We start from the raw sequence: 21448 nt of genomic DNA, 5'->3' as shown, positions 1-21448 counted from the left end.
GATGGGAGGAGCCTGGAGGGGTTGAGCTAGATGGGAGGAGCCTGTAGGGGTTGAGCTAAATGGGAGTACCATGGAGGAGGTTGGAGGGGTTGAGCTAGATAGGAGTACCATGGAGGAGGCAGGAGGGGTTGAGCTAGATGGGAGGAGCCTGGAGGGGTTGAGCTAGATGGGAGTACCATGGAGGAGGCTGGAGGGGTTGAACTAGATGGGAGGAGCCTGGAGGGGTTGAGCTAGATGGGAGCACCATGGAGGAGGCTGGAGGGGTTGAGCTAGATGGGAGTACCCTGGAGGAGGCTGGAGGGGTTGAGCTAGATGGGAGCTCCATGGAGGAGGCTGGAGGAGTTGAGCTAGATGGGAGGAGCCTGGAGGGGTTGAGCTAGATGGGAGTACCATGGAGGAGGCTGGAGGGGTTGAGCTAGATGGGAGGAGCCTGGAGCAGGCTGGAGGGGTTGAGCTAGATGGGAGGAGCCTGGAGGGGTTGAGCTAGATGGGAGCACCATGGAGGAGGCTGGAGGGGTTGAGCTAGACGGGAGTACCATGGAGGAGGCAGGAGGGGTTGAGCTAGATGGGAGGAGGCTGGAGGGGTTGAGCTAGATGGGAGTACCAAGGAGGAGGCTGGAGGGGTTGAGCTAGATGGGAGGAGCCTGGAGGGGTTGAGCTAGATGGGAGTACCATGGAGGAGGCTGGAGGGGTTGAGCTAGATGGGAGGGCCTGGAGGGGTTGAGCTAGATGGGAGCACCATGGAGGAGGCTGGAGGGGTTGAGCTAGATGGGAGTACCATGGAGGAGGCTGGAGGGGTTGAGCTAGATGGGAGGGCCTGGAGGGGTTGAGCTAGATGGGAGGAGCCTGGAAGTGTTGAGCTAGATGGGAGTACCATGGAGGAGGCTGGAGGGGTTGAGCTAGATGGGAGCAGTTGAGCTAGATGGGAGCTCCACGGAGGCAACACGAAGGCGAAAACAGGCAACATTATAGTTTTTTCCGTGAACTATTCCCAGACATGATCACTGTATATGTGTATTGCCAATGTTGTACGGATCACATTCAGTAAATGTACTTTTTTTGTTATGTTCTATCACTTCTATTTAGCCTGATGAATATGAGCATCTCTGAAGAGACCATAGAAGGAAAGGAGGATGAGGTCAATGACCTAATGAAAAGTGTGGACTATTTTTATTAGTGTTTCTGATGTGCTAGTGTGCTTACTTTTATTGTTTATATTTACAAAATGACCATTATATTACTATATTACTTACTGTCTTATTTGTGTTGGTGTAACCGATGTGAAATGGCTAGCTAGTTAGCGGCGGTGCGCGCTAATAGTGTTTCAATCGGTGATGTCACTCGCTCTGAGACCTTGAAGTAGTTGTTCCCTCTTTGCTCTGCAAGGGCTGCGTCTTTTGTGGCGCGATGGGTAACGATGCTTCATGAGTGGCTGTTGTTGATGTGTGCAGAGGGTCCCTGGTTCGAGCCCAGGTAGGGGCGAGGAGAGGGACGGAAGCAATTAGCATCGATTGGGATGATGGCCTGCAGTCCCTCACAGGAATCACAGGTGAATGTGAAGATACTGATGAAGAGGAGTTTGAAGATCCTGGGGACAGCAGCTTGGACGAAGAATATATTCCTTCCCTTTGTGTGCGGTATGTTTATCATTCCAAGCCTTTAGCCATGTTTACATTTTGAAATGTGCATCTTATGCTTCAGCTGTACCGTTTTGGGGAAAATGATTTATTATCCACTTTATTTTCTGTGTTTAAACAGAACAGGTGGATCTCTCCATCCACGGCTGCACACTGACAGACTACCGGTCGTCACTGTGGAAGAGACAGTTTAGAAGACTCTCCATCCACGGCTGCACACTGACAGACTACCGATCGTCACTGTGGAAGAGACAGTTTAGAAGACTCTCCATCCACGGCTGCACACTGACAGACTACCGATCGTCACTGTGGAAGAGACAGTTTAGAAGACTCTCCATCCACGGCTGCACACTGACAGACTACCGATCGTCACTGTGGAAGAGACAGTTTAGAAGACTCTCCATCCACGGCTGCACACTGACAGACTACCGGTCGTCACTGTGGAAGAGACAGTTTAGAAGACTCTCCATCCACGGCTGCACACTGACAGACTACCGGTCGTCACTGTGGAAGAGACAGTTTAGAAGACTCTCCATCCACGGCTGCACACTGACAGACTACCGGTCGTCACTGTGGAAGAGACAGTTTAGAAGACTCTCCATCCACGGCTGCACACTGACAGACTACCGGTCGTCACTGTGGAAGAGACAGTGCATGACTCCATCCTTTTAGAAGACTCTCTATCCACAGACACGCCTCCATCCACCGACACACCTCCATCCACAGACACGCCTGACCCACTTCAAGTGATTTGCGAGGATGACATCATTGGCAACCATGCATCTGTCACTTATGAAGACAGTTTAATACATCTGACAAATTTTCTTGTGCTGCCTGTGGATCAGTATTGATCAGTGCCCCGTTCCACAACCGGGGGGAACATGTAAAGATACCCATGTCCTTCCACCCTTTGAGGTCCAAATCAGTTTGAGAGGCACAGCAAGCATCATTGAATGGGTAAATTAATCCAATCCTAACATGGGTTTGTTTTATTTCTCTACATGCAATGAAGGATGTCACATCTTTGAACTTCCTATGTTATTTAGACATCGGTTGGTATCTACTATAGTACGTATGCTTACGCAAATGTATTTGATCCAAAAAAAAGCTGTAATTTGGTAATAGTATTTTTTTAACATCCAGGTTCATTCTGTGGACGAAGGAGAACGTCAACCACAGATTAAGGTTCATGCATAATTTGTCCTCTGGACGAAGGAGAATGTCAACCACAGATTAAGGTCCAAGCATAACTTGTCCTCTGGACGAAGGAGGTTTTCAACCACAGATTAAAGGCAGAAGTCATTCTGTGGACTAAAGGAGGTTTTCAACCACAGATTAAAGGCAGAAGTCATTCTGTGGACTGAGGAGGTTTTCAACCACAGATTAAAGGCAGAAATCATTCTGTGGATGAAGGAGGTTGTCAACCACAGATTAAAGGAGATTGGAGATTGTCAACCACTTGTGGTGGTGCTGTACGAGGAGTTTCTTTATTTATTATCAGTTATATGTATCTTGTCTTATTTATTACTCTTGTATTATGCTTAGCTGTGAGCTAGCACTCTTCCCTGAGTTGCTGTAATACTTTCTGCAATAGGCAAAGTGGGGAATGCATGCATTGCGATTGTATGTGTCAGGACCTGTGGAGGGGTGTTACTCACCATGTGGGGAATGAACACACATGGACAACTGGGACATTGTGATCTTCCTGGGGGACAACCACACCAAGGAATGGATCACAAAGGGCTCTCACAGACATCGTCCTCAACACACGGTGCCTGACACAGACATCGTCCTCAACACACGGTGCCTGACTCAGATATCGTCCTCAACACACGGTGCCTGACTCAGACATCGTCCTCAACACACGGTGCCTGACACAGACATCGTCCTCAACACACGGTGCCTGACACAGACATCGTCCTCAACACACGGTGCCTGACTCAGACATCGTCCTCAACACACGGTGCCTGACACAGACATCGTCCTCAACACACGGTGCCTGACACAGACATCGTCCTCAACACACGGTGCCTGACACAGACATCGTCCTCAACACACGGTGCCTGAAGGAGCTTCGTAAATACCTCAACTTCAGGAGGGTTACGTATTTTCTCAATAATCCTTCCCCCCTATTTAGCAATTAGAATCCTTCCCCCTATTTAGCATTTAGAATCCTTCCCCCTATTTAGCATTTAGAATCCTTCCCCCCTATTTAGCATTTAGAATCCTTCCCCCCTATTTAGCAATTAGAATCCTTCCCCCTATTTAGCATTTAGAATCCTTCCCCCCTATTTAGCAATTAGAATCCTTCCCCCTATTTAGCATTTAGAATCCTTCCCCCTATTTAGCATTTAGAATCCTTCCCCCTATTTAGCATTTAGAATCCTTCCCCCTATTTAGCATTTAGAATCCTTCCCCCTATTTAGCATTTAGAATCCTTCCCCCCATTTACAATTAGAATCCTTCCCCCTATTTAGCATTTAGAATCCTTCCCACTTATTAGCATTTAGAATCCTTCCCCCTATTTAGCATTTAGAATCCTTCCCCCCATTTACAATTAGAATCCTTCCCCCTATTTAGCATTTAGAATCCTTCCCACTTATTAGCATTTAGAATCCTTCCCCCTATTTAGCATTTAGAATCCTTCCCCCCATTTACAATTAGAATCCTTCCCCCTATTTAGCAATTGGTTACAGATATTGGTCCATTATATATTACTCCAGTACTGTCCTCAGAGACCACCAGAAAAATTTATACAAATATTGGTCTATTGGTCACAGAGGAAACCCTGCTTTAGGGGATTTGTTTGACATGCAGACAGCCAAAGGAGGATTACAATTTAGTTGATTTCATGATGCTCACTATGACTTGATTTCATGATGCTCATTATGACTTGATTTCATGATGCTCATTACGACTTGATTTCATGATGCTCATTACGACTTGATTTCATGATGCTCATTATGACTTGATTTCATGATGCTCATTACGACTTGATTTCATGATGCTCATTACGACTTGATTTCATGATGCTCATTAGGACTTGATTTCATGATGCTCATTACGACTTGATTTCATGATGCTCATTACGACTTGATTTCATGATGCTCATTACGACTTGATTTCATGATGCTCATTACGACTTGATTTCATGATGCTCATTACGACTTGATTTCATGATGCTCATTACGACTTGATTTCATGATGCTCATTACGACTTGATTTCATGATGCTCATTACGACTTGTCTGTCAACTGTGGGACCTTATATAGACAGGTGTGTGTGCCTTTCCAAATCATGTCCAAATTAATTGAATTTATCACACACAGGTGGACTCCAATCAAGTTGTAGAAACATCTCAGGGATGATCAATGGAAACAGGATGCACCTGAGCTCAATTTTGAGTCTCATAAGCAAAGGGTCTGAATACTTATGTAAATAAGGCATTTCTGGTTTTCTATATTTAATACATTTGCAAACAATTCTAAAAACCTGTTTTGGCTTTGTCATGATGGGGTCTTGGGGGTAGGCCAGTGACCTCAATTTATTCCATTTTGAATTCAGACTGTGACACAAAAAAAATTGGGGGGAAAGTCAAGGGGTGTGAATACTTTCTGAAGGCACTGTAGATATAGATAGTATAGATATATATAGTATAGATATAGATAGTGTAGATATATATAGTATAGATATAGATAGTATAGATATAGATAGTGTAGATATAGATAGTATAGATATAGATAGAATAGATATAGATAGTATAGATATAGATAGTATAGATATAGATAGTATAGATATAGATAGTATAGATATAGATAGTGTAGATATAGATAGTGTAGATATAGATAGTATAGATATAGATAGTATAGATATAGATAGTATAGTGTAAGCCCCCACTCTATTGGAAGTCGATAGGTTAGAGAAGGAAGTTTTGAACAACAGAAGTCTGCTCCAACGCACCTGTTCACACTCACACATTAGCCAAACACAGGATCTTTCTAAATTCATTTCCTGAATTGCTGACATCCTCTCTCCTTGCCTCCTTCTCAAAACCTATTGGAGAAGAGGGTCAGAGGAGCGTGACCCTGGCATTTTTTTCTACCGTACGATTGAGAAGTAGGCAAGGATCGTGGGATTCAAGAAACTGTGAGTGATTGAATATAAACAGGAACTTCTCAGTGTATATTTCCTTTCTCTAAACCAATGAGGGAAGTGATCCACAACAACAACCTGATTTGTTCTGATGTACTCAGATTACAAGATCTTTGACCTTACTAATAGTCCTTGAAAGTACATAAAAAATATATATATATTTTATAACACAATGAATGTTCTCAAATTATGTTGGTTTATAGCTACAGAAGACAGTATAAAAAAAAAGCTGAACTTTGGAGTGTCTAATCACTAAAGACTACTAAGAATACACATGGATACATTCTGGACCTCAAAAGCAAGATTTTGAGGAAGCGGTTGGAATCTTGTGGCTGGACGCCAAGGAGAAGTACCGAGAACACTCTGACTCCTATCCCCTATTTCACCACCTATAACCAAGGAACTTGTGCAATCACAAGTGACAAGAGGCCGATGTAAGTAAAAACAATTAAAGGCAGGAATAACACGTAGAACTACACCAGACCTCGGAATGAGAAGATTCCTATGCGGTCAATGAATAGTTGTCTTTTTATCGTTACACTTAACCTCCACATTCCTTATTTTTTTCCCTCCCCCTATGGTTGAGTGAACCTGGAGACCACGCAGGAGCTCCAGAAACCTCCTCCAGCTCAGCACCCCTGTGAGAAACCCAGGTAACGACCCAAACAAACCGTTCTACACCAAGTACGTTACCACAGAATTTAAAAGAAGCGGTTTCATTTAGTTTTGCCCCACATGGTAACAATTATATATTTTTCAGATTTATCTGTTGGAATACCTTTTAAGATTAACAGTAACGGCCCTGATGGACCTCTCTAGATTAACAGTAAAGGCCCTGATGGACCGAGACCCCAGCTGTTGGACCTCTCTAGATTAACAGTAAAGGCCCTGATGGACTGAGACCCCAGCTGTTGAACCTCTCTAGATTAACAGTAAAGGCCCTGATGGACTGAGACCCCAGCTGTTGGACCTCTCTAGATTAACAGTAAAGGCCCTGATGGACCTCTCTAGATTAACAGTAAAGGCCCCGATGGACTGAGACCCCAGCTGTTGGACCTCTCTACAGTAGATTAACAGTAAAGGCCCTGATGGACCTCTCTAGATTAACAGTAAAGGCCCTGATGGACCTCTCTAGATTAACAGTAACGGCCCTGATGGACCTCTCTAGATTAACAGTAAAGGCCCTGATGGACCTCTCTAGATTAACAGTAAAGGCCCTGATGGACCGAGACCCCAGCTGTTGGACCTCTCTAGATTAACAGTAAAGGCCCTGATGGACTGAGACCCCAGCTGTTGAACCTCTCTAGATTAACAGTAAAGGCCCTGATGGACTGAGACCCCAGCTGTTGGACCTCTCTAGATTAACAGTAAAGGCCCTGATGGACCTCTCTAGATTAACAGTAAAGGCCCCGATGGACTGAGACCCCAGCTGTTGGACCTCTCTACAGTAGATTAACAGTAAAGGCCCTGATGGACCTCTCTAGATTAACAGTAAAGGCCCTGATGGACCTCTCTAGATTAACAGTAACGGCCCTGATGGACCTCTCTAGATTAACAGTAAAGGCCCTGATGGACCTCTCTAGATTAACAGTAACGGCCCTGATGGACCTCTCTAGATTAACAGTAAAGGCCCTGATGGACCTCTCTAGATTAACAGTAAAGGCCCTGATGGACCGAGACCGCAGCTGTTGGACCTCTCTAGATTAACAGTAAAGGCCCTGATGGACTGAGACCCCAGCTGTTGAACCTCTCTAGATTAACAGTAAAGGCCCTGATGGACCTCTCTAGATTAACAGTAAAGGCCCTGATGGACCGAGACCCCAGCTGTTGAACCTCTCTAGATTAACAGTAAAGGCCCTGATGGACCGAGACCCCAGCTGTTGGACCTCTCTAGATTAACAGTAAAGGCCCTGATGGACTGAGACCCCAGCTGTTGAACCTCTCTAGATTAACAGTAAAGGCCCTGATGGACCTCTCTAGATTAACAGTAAAGGCCCTGATGGACTGAGACCCCAGCTGTTGAACCTCTCTAGATTAACAGTAAAGGCCCTGATGGACCTCTCTAGATTAACAGTAAAGGCCCTGATGGACTGAGACCCCAGCTGTTGGACCTCTCTAGATTAACAGTAAAGGCCCTGATGGACCTCTCTAGATTAACAGTAAAGGCCCTGATGGACCTCTCTAGATTAACAGTAAAGTCCCTGATGGACCGAGACCCCAGCTGTTGGACCTCTCTAGATTAACAGTAACGGCCCTGATGGACCTCTCTAGATTAACAGTAAAGGCCCTGATGGACCTCTCTAGATTAACAGTAAAGGCCCTGATGGACTGAGACCCCAGCTGTTGGACCTCTCTAGATTAACAGTAAAGGCCCTGATGGACCTCTCTAGATTAACAGTAAAGGCCCTGATGGCCCGAGACCCCAGCTGTTGGACCTCTCTAGATTAACAGTAAAGGCCCTGATGGACCTCTCTAGATTAACAGTAAAGGCCCTGATGGACCGAGACCCCAGCTGTTGGACCTCTCTAGATTAACAGTAAAGGCCACGATGGACTGAGACCCCAGCTGTTGAACCTCTCTAGATTAACAGTAAAGGCCCTGATGGACCTCTCTAGATTAACAGTAAAGGCCCCGATGGACTGAGACCCCAGCTGTTGGACCTCTCTAGATTAACAGTAAAGGCCCTGATGGACCTCTCTAGATTAACAGTAACGGCCCTGATGGACCTCTCTAGATTAACAGTAAAGGCCCTGATGGACCTCTCTAGATTAACAGTAAAAGGCCCTGATGGACCTCTCTAGATTAACAGTAAAGGCCCTGATGGACCTCTCTAGATTAACAGTAAAAGGCCCTGATGGACCTCTCTAGATTAACAGTAAAGGCCATGATGGACCTCTCTAGATTAACAGTAAAGGCCCTGTTGGACCTCTCTAGATTAACAGTAAAGGCCCTGATGGACTGAGACCCCAGCTGTTGGACCTCTCTAGATTAACAGTAAAGGCCCTGATGGACCTCTCTAGATTAACAGTAAAGGCCCTGATGGACTGAGACCCCAGCTGATGGACCTCTCTAGATTAACAGTAAAGGCCCTGATGGACCTCTCTAGATTAACAGTAAAGGACCTGATGGACTGAGACCCCAGCTGTTGGACCTCTCTAGATTAACAGTAAAGGCCCTGATGGACTGAGACCCCAGCTGTTGGACCTCTCTAGATTAACAGTAAAGGCCCTGATGGACCTCTCTAGATTAACAGTAACGGCCCTGATGGACCTCTCTAGATTAACAGTAAAGGCCCCGATGGACTGAGACCCCAGCTGTTGAACCTCTCTAGATTAACAGTAAAGGCCCTGATGGACTGAGACCCCAGCTGTTGGACCTCTCTAGATTAACAGTAAAGGCCCTGATGGATTGAGACCCCAGCTGTTGGACCTCTCTAGATTAACAGTAAAGGCCCTGATGGACCTCTCTAGATTAACAGTAAAGGCCCTGATGGACTGAGACCCCAGCTGTTGAACCTCTCTAGATTAACAGTAAAGGCCCCGATGGACTGAGACCCCAGCTGTTGGACCTCTCTAGATAAACAGTAAAGGCCCTGATGGACCTCTCTAGATAAACAGTAAAGGCCCTGATGGACTGAGACCCCAGCTGTTGGACCTCTCTAGATTAACAGTAAAGGCCCTGATGGACCTCTCTAGATTAACAATAAAGGTCCTGATGGACTGAGACCCCAGCTGTTGGACCAATCTAGATTAACAGTAAAGGCCCTGATGGACTGAGACCCCAGCTGTTGGACCTCTCTAGATTAACAGTAAAGGCCCTGATGGACTGAGACCCCAGCTGTTGGACCAATCTAGATTAACAGTAAAGGCCCTGATGGACTGAGACCCCAGCTGTTGGACCTCTCTAGATTAACAGTAACGGCCCTGATGGACCTCTCTAGATTAACAGTAAAGGCCCTGATGGACCTCTCTAGATTAACAGTAAAGGCCCTGATGGACCTCTCTAGATTAACAGTAAAGGCCCTGATGGACCTCTCTAGATTAACAGTAAAGGCCCTGATGGACCTCTCTAGATTAACAGTAACGGCCCTGATGGACCTCTCTAGATTAACAGTAAAGGCCCTGATGGACCTCTCTAGATTAACAGTAAAGGCCCTGATGGACCTCTTTAGATTAACAGTAACGGCCCTGATGGACCTCTCTAGATTAACAGTAAAGGCCCTGATGGACCTCTCTAGATTAACAGTAAAGGCCCTGATGGACTGAGACCCCAGCTGTTGGACCTCTCTAGATTAACAGTAAAGGCCCTGATGGACCGAGACCCCAGCAGTTGAACCTCTCTAGATTAACAGTAAAGGCCCTGATGGACTGAGACCCCAGCTGTTGGACCTCTCTAGATTAACAGTAAAGGCCCTGATGGACCTCTCTAGATTAACAGTAAAGGCCCTGATGGACTGAGACCCCAGCTGTTGGACCTCTCTAGATTAACAGTAAAGGCCCTGATGGACCTCTCTAGATTAACAGTAAAGGCCCTGATGGACTGAGACCCCAGCTGTTGGACCTCTCTAGATTAACAGTAAAGGCCCTGATGGACCTCTCTAGATTAACAGTAAAGTCCCTGATGGACTGAGACCCCAGCTGATGGACCTCTCTAGATTAACAGTAAAGGCCCTGATGGACCTCTCTAGATTAACAGTAAAGGCCCTGATGGACCGAGACCCCAGCTGTTGGACCTCTCTAGATTAACAGTAAAGGCCCTGATGGACCGAGACCCCAGCTGATGGACCTCTCTAGATTAACAGTAAAGGCCCTGATGGACCTCTCTAGATTAACAGTAAAGGCCCTGATGGACTGAGACCCCAGCTGTTGGACCTCTCTAGATTAACAGTAAAGGCCCTGATGGACTGAGACCCCAGCTGTTGAACCTCTCTAGATTAACAGTAAAGGCCCTGATGGACTGAGACCCCAGCTGTTGGACCTCTCTAGATTAACAGTAAAGGCCCTGATGGACCTCTCTAGATTAACAGTAAAGGCCCTGATGGACCTCTCTAGATTAACAGTAAAGGCCCTGATGGACTGAGACCCCAGCTGTTGGACCTCTCTAGATTAACAGTAAAGGCCCTGATGGACCTCTCTACAGTAGATTGACAGTAAAGGCCCTGATGGCCCGAGATCCCAACTGTTGGACCTCTCTAAAGACCACTCTCTTTCACTTTCAAGCAACTATTGGGAGACCTCCCTGCCTGCCTGTCTGTCTGCCTCCCAACACCAAAAATGGATGGTGGATGGATCTGTAGATGGTGGTGGATGGATCTGTAGATGGTGGTGGATGGATCTGTAGATGGTGGTGGATGGATCTGTAGATGGTGGTGGATGGATCTGTAGATGGTGGTGGATGGATCTGTAGATGGTGGTGGATGGATCTGTAGATGGTGGTGGATGGATCTGTAGATGGTGGTGGATGGATCTGTAGATGGTGGTGGATGGATCTGTAGATGGTGGTCGGTGGTCTTTTGAATGCAGGTGATCATGTGATGAGGGGGGGGGGGGGGCTTTTAAACAGTTCAGATGACATCTACAGATCCATCCACAGATCCATCTACAGATCCATCCACAGATCCGCCTACAGATCCATCCACAGATCCATCCACAGATCAATACACAGATCCGCCTACAGATCAATACACAGATCCATCTACAGATCAATACACAGATCCATCCACAGATCCATCTACGCTGCTATGTCCTCCCGGGTCCACCTGTCAGCCATAGCTCTACTAAAAGATATTGTTGGCATCTTTACCCTCCCAATCAAATCAAATCTTATGTCACATGCGCCGAATACAACAAGTGTAGACCTTACAGTGAAATGCTGAATACAACAAGTATTACCTTACAGTGAAATGCTTTACTTACAATCCCTTAACCAACAATGCTGTTTTTAGAAAATACCCCCCCCCCCCCCCCCCCCAAAAAAAAAGAGAAACAAATGATTAAAGAGCAGCAGTAAATAACAATGTGGAGGCTATATACAGGGTGTTACGGTACAGAGTCAATGTGGAGGCTATATACAGGGTATTACGGTACAGAGTCAATGTGGAGGCTATATACAGGGTATTACGGTACAGAGTCAATGTGGAGGCTATATACAGGGTATTACGGTACAGAGTCAATGTGGAGACTATATACAGGGTGTTACGGTACAGAGTCAATGTGGAGGCTATATACAGGGTGTTACGGTACAGAGTCAATGTGGAGGCTATATACAGGGTGTTACGGTACAGAGTCAATGTGGAGGCTATATACAGGGGGTACCGGTATAGAGTCAATGTGGAGGCTATATACAGGGGGTACCGGTACAGAGTCAATGTGGAGGCTATATACAGGGGTTACCGGTACAGAGTTAATGTGGAGACTATATACAGGGGGTACCGGTACAGAGTCAATGTGGAGGCTATATACAGGGTATTACGGTACAGAGTCAATGTGGAGGCTTTATACAGGGTATTACGGTACAGAGTCAATGTGGAGGCTATATACAGGGTGTTACGGTACAGAGTCAATGTGGAGGCTATATACAGGGTATTACGGTACAGAGTCAATGTGGAGGCTATATACAGGGTATTACGGTACAGAGTCAATGTGGAGGCTATATACAGGGTGTTACGGTACAGAGTCAATGTGGAGGCTATATACAGGGTGTTACGGTACAGAGTCAATGTGGAGGCTATATACAGGGTGTTACGGTACAGAGTCAATGTGGAGGCTATATACAGGGGATACCGGTACAGAGTCAATGTGGAGGCTATATACAGGGTATTACGGTACAGAGTCAATGTGGAGGCTATATACAGGGTGTTACGGCACAGAGTCAATGTGGAGGCTATATACAGGGTATTACGGTACAGAGTCAATGTGGAGGCTATATACAGGGGGTACCGGTACAGAGTCAATGTGGAGGTTATATACAGGGTGTTACGGTACAGAGTCAATGTGGAGGATATATACAGGGTATTACGGTACAGAGTCAATGTGGAGGCTATATACAGGGGGTACCGGTACAGAGTCAATGTGGAGGCTATATACAGGGGCACCGGTACAGAGTCAATGTGGAGGCTATATACAGGGTGTTACGGTACAGAGTCAATGTGGAGGCTATATACAGGGGGTACTGGTAGAGAGTCAATGTGGAGGCTATATACAGGGGGTACCGGTATAGAGTCAATGTGGAGGCTATATACAGGGGGTACCGGTATAGAGTCAATGTGGAGGCTATATACAGGGGTACCGGTACAGAGTCAATGTGCAGGCTATATACAGGGGGTACCGGTACAGAGTCAATGTGGAGGCTATATACAGGGGGTACCGGTACAGAGTCAATGTGGAGGCTATATACAGGGGGTACCGGTACAGAGTCAATGTGTGGGCGCTTCGGTATCGAGGTAATATGTACATGTAGGTAGAGTTATTAAAGTGACTATGTATAGAGGGAGTCTTATAGCTTAGAAGCTATTTAGGAGCCTCTTGGACCTAGACTTGGCGCTCTCGTACCGCTTTTTAGGGCCTTCCTCTGACACCGCCTGGTATAGAGGTCCTGGATGGCAGGAAGCTCGGTCCCAGTGATGTACCAGGCCGTACGCACTAGCCTCTGTAGTGCCTTGCGGTCAGGGGCCGAGCAGTTACCATACCAGGCAGTGATGCAACCCATTATGATGCTCTCGATGGCGCAGGATCCGAGGACCCATGCCAAATCTTCTCCTGAGGGGGAAAAGGTTTTGTCGTGCCCACTTCACGACTGTCTTGGTGTGCTTGGACCATGTGAGTTTGTAGATGATGTGGACACCAGGGAATTTGAAGCTCTCAACCTGCTCCACTGCAGCCTGTCGATGAGAATCGGGGCGTGCTTGGTCCTCTTTTTCCTGTAGTCATCTCCTTTGTAAACAAATCCACACGTTTTAGAACGAAAAGGAGAGCGACTTCATGATTTTATCAGACATTCATTTTGAACTAAAATACAAAACTGAACCTAGATACCACCCTTTTCTCCCCAATTTCGTGGTATCCAATTGGTAGTCACAGTCTTGTCGCTGCATTTCCCGTAAGGACTCGGTAGAGCCGTATATCGAGGGCCATGCGTCCTCAGAAACATGACCCTGCCAAGCCGCACTGCTCGCTTAACCTGGAAGTCAGCCACACCGATGTGTCTGAGGAAACACAGTACTACTGGCAACTGAAGTCAGCATGCATTGAGCCCGGCCCGCCACAAGGAGTCGCTAGAGAGTGATGGGAGAAGGACGTCCTGGCCGGCCTAACCCTCTTCTAACCCGGACGCCATAGGGTGAATTGCGCGCCACCTCATGGTTCTCCCGGTCGCGGCTTGCTGTGACACAGCCTTACGCCACTCTGGAGTCCCCCAGCTCAGCACTTCTACTTAGGCTTTGTGAATAAGGATCGGACGTGATACTTTATTGTTTATGTAAGTTCATTCAGTTATGTTCACAGGTATGACCTAATGAATATCCCATCAGGAGCAGATAACTCCCCGTGGTGAAAAAATCACAAAAGTCATGCAACACCATCACCCGACTGTTGTATCAGGGCCCACAGATAAATGGATGTGATGAACTCCTCCAACAGCTATTCTGTTCTAAATGAATACAAACGTGTAAAAAAATGTTTATCACACAAGGGACCCATTAAGCACCGAAAAACAGTCACCAAACATCCTTTATTGTGGTGGGGAGGTAAGGAACGATTGTTTACCAGGTGCTAGCCACATTCCGGAGCAACTGGTGCAGCCATTTTAGTTTATTATGTTCAAACGAGAGTCATTACTAACCAATAAAAAAGGTGGACATAAAGCTTGTAGCAAAAGAATATATATAAATAAACAAAAGCTTAAAAGCATACTGACAAAGTACTCATCATTCACGGTTTTGTTTTATATCTGAAACAAAGTTAAATAGTCAAAACAAATGTTTGTTTTTTTTTTTTTCTCAAAAGAGTTTCAGTAGCTACATTTCTTTGAGTTAACAATCCAAGAAGTTTGCAGCCATGAGTAGTTCCAGGGCGATCTCAGGGGCGATGGGGAACTCTGGGATTTCCGTGGAGCTGTTGGTGTAGCGGACCTTGTAGGTGAAGTACATGCACACCTTGGACAGGACATGGGAGGGGATCTCTCTGAAGTTCACTTCGTTGGTTTCGTTCTCTGCAAACTGACCTGTGGAGAAAAAAAGTAAGAAACGTTGTCAGTTTGATACAAAGAGCATTTATAGGTCTGAGATGTGGTTCAGAAGTAACATTTATAGGTCTGAGATGTGGTTCAGAATTAACATTTATAGGTCTGAGATGTGGATCAGAAGTAACATTTATAGGTCTGAGATGTGGTTCAGAAGTAACATTTATAGGTCTGAGATGTGGTTCAGAATGAGCATTTATAGGTCTGAGATGTGGTTCAGAAGTAACATTTATAGGTCTGAGATGTGGTTCAGAATTAACATTTATAGGTCTGAGATGTGGATCAGAAGTAACATTTATAGGTCTGAGATGTGGTTCAGAAGTAACATTTATAGGTCTGAGATGTGGTTCAGAATGAGCATTTATAGGTCTGAGATGTGGTTCAGAAGTAACATTTATAGGTCTGAGATGTGGTTCAGAAGTAACATTTATAGGTCTGAGATGTGGTTCAGAAGTAACATTTATAGGTCTGAGATGTGGTTCAGAAGTAACATTTATAGGTCTGAGATGTGGTTCAGAAGTAACATTTATAGGTCTGAGATGTGGTTCAGAATTAACATTTATAGGTCTGAGATGTGGTTCAGAATTAACATTTATAGGTCTGAGATGTGGTTCAGAATTAACATTTATAGGTCTGAGATGTGGTTCAGAAGTAACATTTATAGGTCTGAGATGTGGTTCAGAAGTAACATTTATAGGTCTGAGATGTGGTTCAGAAGTAACATTTATAGGTCTGAGATGTGGTTCAGAAGTAACATTTATAGGTCTGAGATGTGGTTCAGAATGAGCATTTATAGGTCTGAGATGTGGTTCAGAATGAGCATTTATAGGTCTGAGATGTGGTTCAGAATGAGCATTTATAGGTCTGAGATGTGGTTCAGAATTAACATTTATAGGTCTGAGATGTGGTTCAGAATTAACATTTATAGGTCTGAGATGTGGTTCAGAAGTAACATTTATAGGTCTGAGATGTGGTTCAGAATGAACATTTATAGGTCTGCGATGTGGTTCAGAAGTAACATTTATAGGTCTGAGATGTGGATCAGAAGTAACATTTATAGGTCTGAGATGTGGATCAGAAGTAACGTTTCTGTTCATTCAAAATGATTACCCGTTGGCACTTCCTGCCTACAAGCACTGAGAGCAAGTTGGGAAAAGGATTACAACTAATATGTGGGATTATAGTAAAAAAAGTTCTGAAACGGCCTACTCTTTGAACCTAATATGAGCATGATTGAACTAGTTGTACACATGTTCAACGGCTGTACAGCTAGTTTAAAGGATATGCAGTATGTGATTCATTGGACTAACAAGTTGATTCAATCATGGGCTTTTTCGATCTCATTACCCTTTCGTATTGTTTATGTAAATCAAATCTCCTCTGATGAATCAAACATGTTGTCCTGTCCTGCCTCAACAGTCTGAATGTCTGCTTGCCCTCTCAACAAAACATAATATGAGATGAGACGATGGGTGAAAGGGTTACAGGAGAGAAATTGAGTGGAAGAACAGGGGATTGAACCACTGCCTCCAGGGAGCAGCTCTACCTCTGGACCCCGGCAGATTCTATGCTATATCAAACACCACTTACCTGGTCCACTCAACATGGCTTTGATGGTCCCCGAGGTCAAGGCGTGTTCTCTCTTCACTATGAACTCGTGGCCATCAGAGGAGATCAGCTTCACATACATGGCATCTGGGCCTTCACAGCCACCGTAGGTCTTCTCTTCACCATCTAATGAGGGGAAGAGGGAAAAGTGAGACTGTTAAACTGCGTTTCAATTCATGGGTAATTTATTCCTATTATTTGGTGACATGCAACAAAAATACATTTAAACAAAAAAGTCCGTTTAACATTCACTCACCCATTTTATTTTGAAATCTGAAACTCCTGTCCCTGAAAAAAAACCGAATTTATTCAAATCACTTCGGCCACAATTCAAAATGTATACTTTCAGGTGACTAGCTAGTTAGCTAACTAGACACCTATTTTATAGGGAACGGTGTTAAATATTATAATACATCTTTAACATGTACTTCAAACCCTGAATCAGAGACGAGCCCATCATCAAGTCTCTAACCGTACAAATAACAGCTGAAGCACCAAGCTATCAGAAGCTATTAGCTAGCTAGCTGTCTACTCAAATAGCTCGTCGGTCGTTGCCTTCCAGTTTGACGAACAATCAACGTAAATCCAGTCCACTACGTATTCAGATTACCAATACACATTATAATATAATGACATACACAATATTACTGATACAGTGTAATAAAATTATACTTATTTTCATTACCACACAACAGTTGAACGTGGGTACTTTTCGCTCCGGCTAGCAAGATATGTTGACACAGGAAACAGTTCTGGTAAATAGCAGTGCGCCGTTTGTAGTAATCCCTTCCGTAGGATACCACACAGTAGGTAAAAAGGTTCCGCTTACATTAGTTCCTGTCTGACTTTTGTCGAGGGCTAATATAAACCTAATCTGGTGGTGAATTTATGAAATATCTTCAATAGAGATGTACATATAAACAATCAAAAAAGAGTAGGGTCTCACTTTTCAACTTCATTTCAACTTCATTACAGTATCTGTTGCATGGTTTTGCAATGAATAATGGGACAACACTGTCACTTTGTGGACAAAAGTAATATTACAACACTGTAATACACCGCAGGAAACAGTATACTTGTTATTCCCTGTAACAGCTGTCTCCGTGTGATTAGAAGAAATGTCCTTCATTGGACCATCAATATGGCTTATCCAAGTTTGTTTCATTTCAGTACCCCCTATATGTCCCAATTTAATTAAACTGTGCTGCAGTGCAGTAGTAGGGATGATTATCCTGCCGTCTATCCAGGGGGCGCCTTAGTCTGCTGCTCTACTCTGAGAGGGCTTGGGTTCCATTCCAAATGACACCCTATTCCCTACATAGGGCACTAAGCCCTATGGACCCTGATCAAAAGTAGTGCACTGTAAAATTAATAGGGTGTCATGTGGGACGTTGCCTTGGTCTGGCTACGCTAACACGCTACTGTTGCACTAGTACTGCTGTCCAGGCCTGTCAGCCTCGGTCATGACAGGGGATAGCAGCTGCTGGTGGACAGACACACGATCCCACAGCCCCGTACCTAATCAAAGCCCCTATCAATCTAGCCCTGAAAGAGAGAGAGAGGAGAGAAGTAGAGAGAGAGACAGAGATTGAGGGGGAAGACAGAGACAGAGAGGAGAGCAAATGAGAGAGAGAGAAGGGGATATAGAGAGAGGGGGAAAGGGACGAGAAAGAGAGGAGAGAGAGAGAGAAAGAGAAAAAACTATACATACCTCGGCCTAAACATCAGCACCACAGGTAACTTCCACATAGCTGTGAACGATCTGAGAGACAAGGCAAGAAGGGCATTCTATGCCATCAAAAGGAACATAAATTTCAACATACCAATTAGGATTTGGCTAAAAATACTTGAATCAGTTACAGAACCCATTGCCCTTTATGGTTGTGAGGTCTGGTGTCACCAACCAAGAATTCACAAAATGGGACAAACACCAAATTGGACAACACGATTAGACCCAAACAAATCAGGAGAAAACAAAAAGATAATTACTTGACACATTGGAAAGAATTAACAAAAAACGGAGCAAACTAGAATACTATTTGGCCCTAAACAGAGAGTACACAGACAGTACACTGTGGCAGAATACCTGACCACTGTGACTGACCCAAACTTAAGGAAAACTTTGACTATGTACAGACTCAGTGAGCATAGACATGCTATTGAGAAAGGTCACAGTAGGCAGACCTGGCTCTCAAGAGAAGACAGGCTATGTGCTCACTGCCCACAAAATGAGGTGGAAACTGAGCTGCACTTCCTAACCTCCTGCCCAATGTATGACCATATTAGAGACACATATTTCCCTCAGATTACACAGATCCACAAAGAATTTGAAAACAAATCCAATTTTGATAAACTCCCATATCTACTGGGTGAAATACCACAGTGTGCCATCACAGCAGCAAGATTTATGACCTGTTGCCACAAGAAAAGGTCAACCAGTGAAGAACAAACAGTATTGTAAATACAACCCATATTTATGCTTATTTATTTTCCTTTTTGTACTTTAGCTATTTGCACGTCGTTACAACACTGTATATAGACATAATATGACATTTGAAATGTCTTTATTCTTTTGGAACTTCTGTGAGTGTAATGTTTACTGTTCATTTTTATTGTTTATTTCACTTTTGTTTATTATCTACCTCACTTGCTTTGTCAATGCATATGTTTCCCATGCCAATAAAGCCCCTTAAAATGAATTGAATTTGAGAGAAAGAGAGAGGGAGAAGAGAGAGAGAGAGAGAGGGGGTGGTAAATGTGTGTATTAACTGTGTGTACTTCTGGGTTGTTCTGTACTGATGATACAGTATTTATACTTGTCAGACCCACAGAGCATTTTGAAATGTCAATATGTGTGATGGCTGAGAGATATAGCTAGCGTCCCAGCAAACTGTCTGGTACAGGTACCCCTGCCACACTCACCTCTCTCTCCCGAGATTTTGATCCCCTCCAGCACCAGTTACTGTTACACATGTAACGGTTGTGAAACGGCTAGTTAGCGGTGGTGTGCGCTTGTGGAGCGATGGGTGACGATGCTTTGTGGGTGACTGTTGTTGATGTGTGCAGAGGGTCCCTGGTTCGCGCCCGGGTATGGGCGAGGGGCCGGTCTAAAGCTACACTGTTACACACGCATGGCAGACTTTGGCCTGATCTGAATTATAGGTAGGCTAATTAACTTGTGACGCTTATTATGTGAGCTTACTCAGAAAGGTTTTAATTAGCTAGTATAGGCCCACAATTTATTTATTTTATCTCAGACTTTTATAGCCTACTGGATAGAGAGCTCCTCTCTCAAGGTATCTTGTTGGGGCGAGTGACTCTTTGAACAATGGCCAAACCCCAAGTCGTTATATGTTTTTCTTGTGCTTTATGCTATTTGCCTCATGACTCCTGCGTGCTTTATTGACTATGAACTTGCTTCTTTACCAAACCGTGGGACAGACTATGTTTGTTCCCACACTCAGCTCAGGACTCTGACTCTCTATTGGTTACACAGACTCTTGGCCTCCCATTCTATTCTAACCACCTCTCGCCGGCTTTGTATTCATGTTACCAGATGACATTGCTGTACAACGTGATCTTGTTGCACATTGATGTCATAAATCAGCACTGCAGAGCTCTCTCTGTCCTCTGCCGTGCCCTGATTGTTTTACTGCTGATGATATCTGGAAATGTGCATGTACCCCCTGGCCCATCTACTGCCGCACTGATTTCTGCTCTCGTAAAAGCCTGGGTTTTCTGCACGTTAACAGTAGAAGCCTATTACCTAAAATGGATCAATAGAAAGTGTGGGTTCACAGCTCCAATCCAGATGTGTTGGTCATTACTGAGACGTGGTTAAGGAAGAGTGTTTTGAACACTGATGGTTTTAACCTTTTTCGGCAAGACAGATCTTCCAAAGGAGGTGGAGTGGCAATCTTTACCAAGGAACACCTTCAGTGCTCGGTTGTCTCCACAAAGTCCGACCTGTTCTGATTTGTCATAGACGCTTGCTAAAAAACTTTAATGAGCAAGCCTTCCTTCATGACCTGGCCTCTGTAAATTGGTATAGAAATCAGCTTGATCCCCTCTGTCGAAGACACTTGGACCTTCTTTTTATATATTTTCAGTGATATTGTTAACAAACACACCCCGATAAAGAAAAGGAGAATTAAAAACAGGTTCAGCCCCCGGTTCGACCGTGATCTGGCAGTTACTCCACCTCAAGAATCACATTTGGCGAAAGGCTCGGCACACGCATACTCAGGATGACTGGCTCTCGTTCAGGCACATGAGAAATAAGTGCTCTCAGGCTATCTGGAAGGCCAAAGTTAGTTACTTTAAGGAGCATTCTCTCCCTGTGGGTCTCACCCCAAGAAGTTCTGGAAAACGGTTAAAGACCTGGAGAATAAACCCTCCTCCTCACAGCTGCCAATGTCCCTTAATGTTGAGGATGTTGTTACTGACTGTAACGGTCGTCGTAGGTGGAAGAAGAGGAGGACCAATGTGCAGCGTGGTAAGTGTCCATGTTAGATTTATTCGATAACTGAACACTGAACAAAAACAATAAAAGGACAAAACGAACAGTCCTGAACGGTGAAGCAAAACACAGAACAGAAAATAAGCACCCACAACTCAAGGGTGAAACCAGGCTGCCTAAGTATGGTTCTCAATCATGGACAACAATTGACAGCTGCCTCCGATTGAGAACCATACCAGGCCAAACACAGAAATCCCAAAATCACAGAAAAAAGAACAGACTGCCCACCCCAACTCACGCCCTGACCATACTAAAACAAAGACAAAACTAAGGTCAGAATGTGACACTGACAAGG

General features: G+C 44.7%; 1 protein-coding gene across 1 annotated transcript; it reads right to left on the bottom strand.

The window, feature by feature from the left end:
- Nucleotides 1–14497: 14497 nt before the first annotated feature.
- Nucleotides 14498–17444, bottom strand: LOC110535177 (elongin-C). Its single transcript, XM_021620039.2, has 4 exons — nt 17320–17444; nt 16891–16922; nt 16617–16760; nt 14498–15008 (listed from the first exon to the last, which is right to left on the bottom strand). The coding sequence occupies exons 2-4, from the start codon at nt 16892–16894 to the stop codon at nt 14818–14820; spliced, it is 339 nt and encodes a 112-aa protein (XP_021475714.1). The 5' UTR covers nt 16895–16922; nt 17320–17444; the 3' UTR covers nt 14498–14817.
- Nucleotides 17445–21448: the final 4004 nt, after the last annotated feature.

The sequence above is a fragment of the Oncorhynchus mykiss genome, chromosome 11 (genome assembly GCF_013265735.2).
Source record: "Oncorhynchus mykiss isolate Arlee chromosome 11, USDA_OmykA_1.1, whole genome shotgun sequence".
Classification (NCBI taxonomy): domain Eukaryota; kingdom Metazoa; phylum Chordata; class Actinopteri; order Salmoniformes; family Salmonidae; genus Oncorhynchus; species Oncorhynchus mykiss.
Note: the sequence above shows the minus strand (reverse complement) of the source record. Positions and strands in the feature narration are given on the sequence as shown.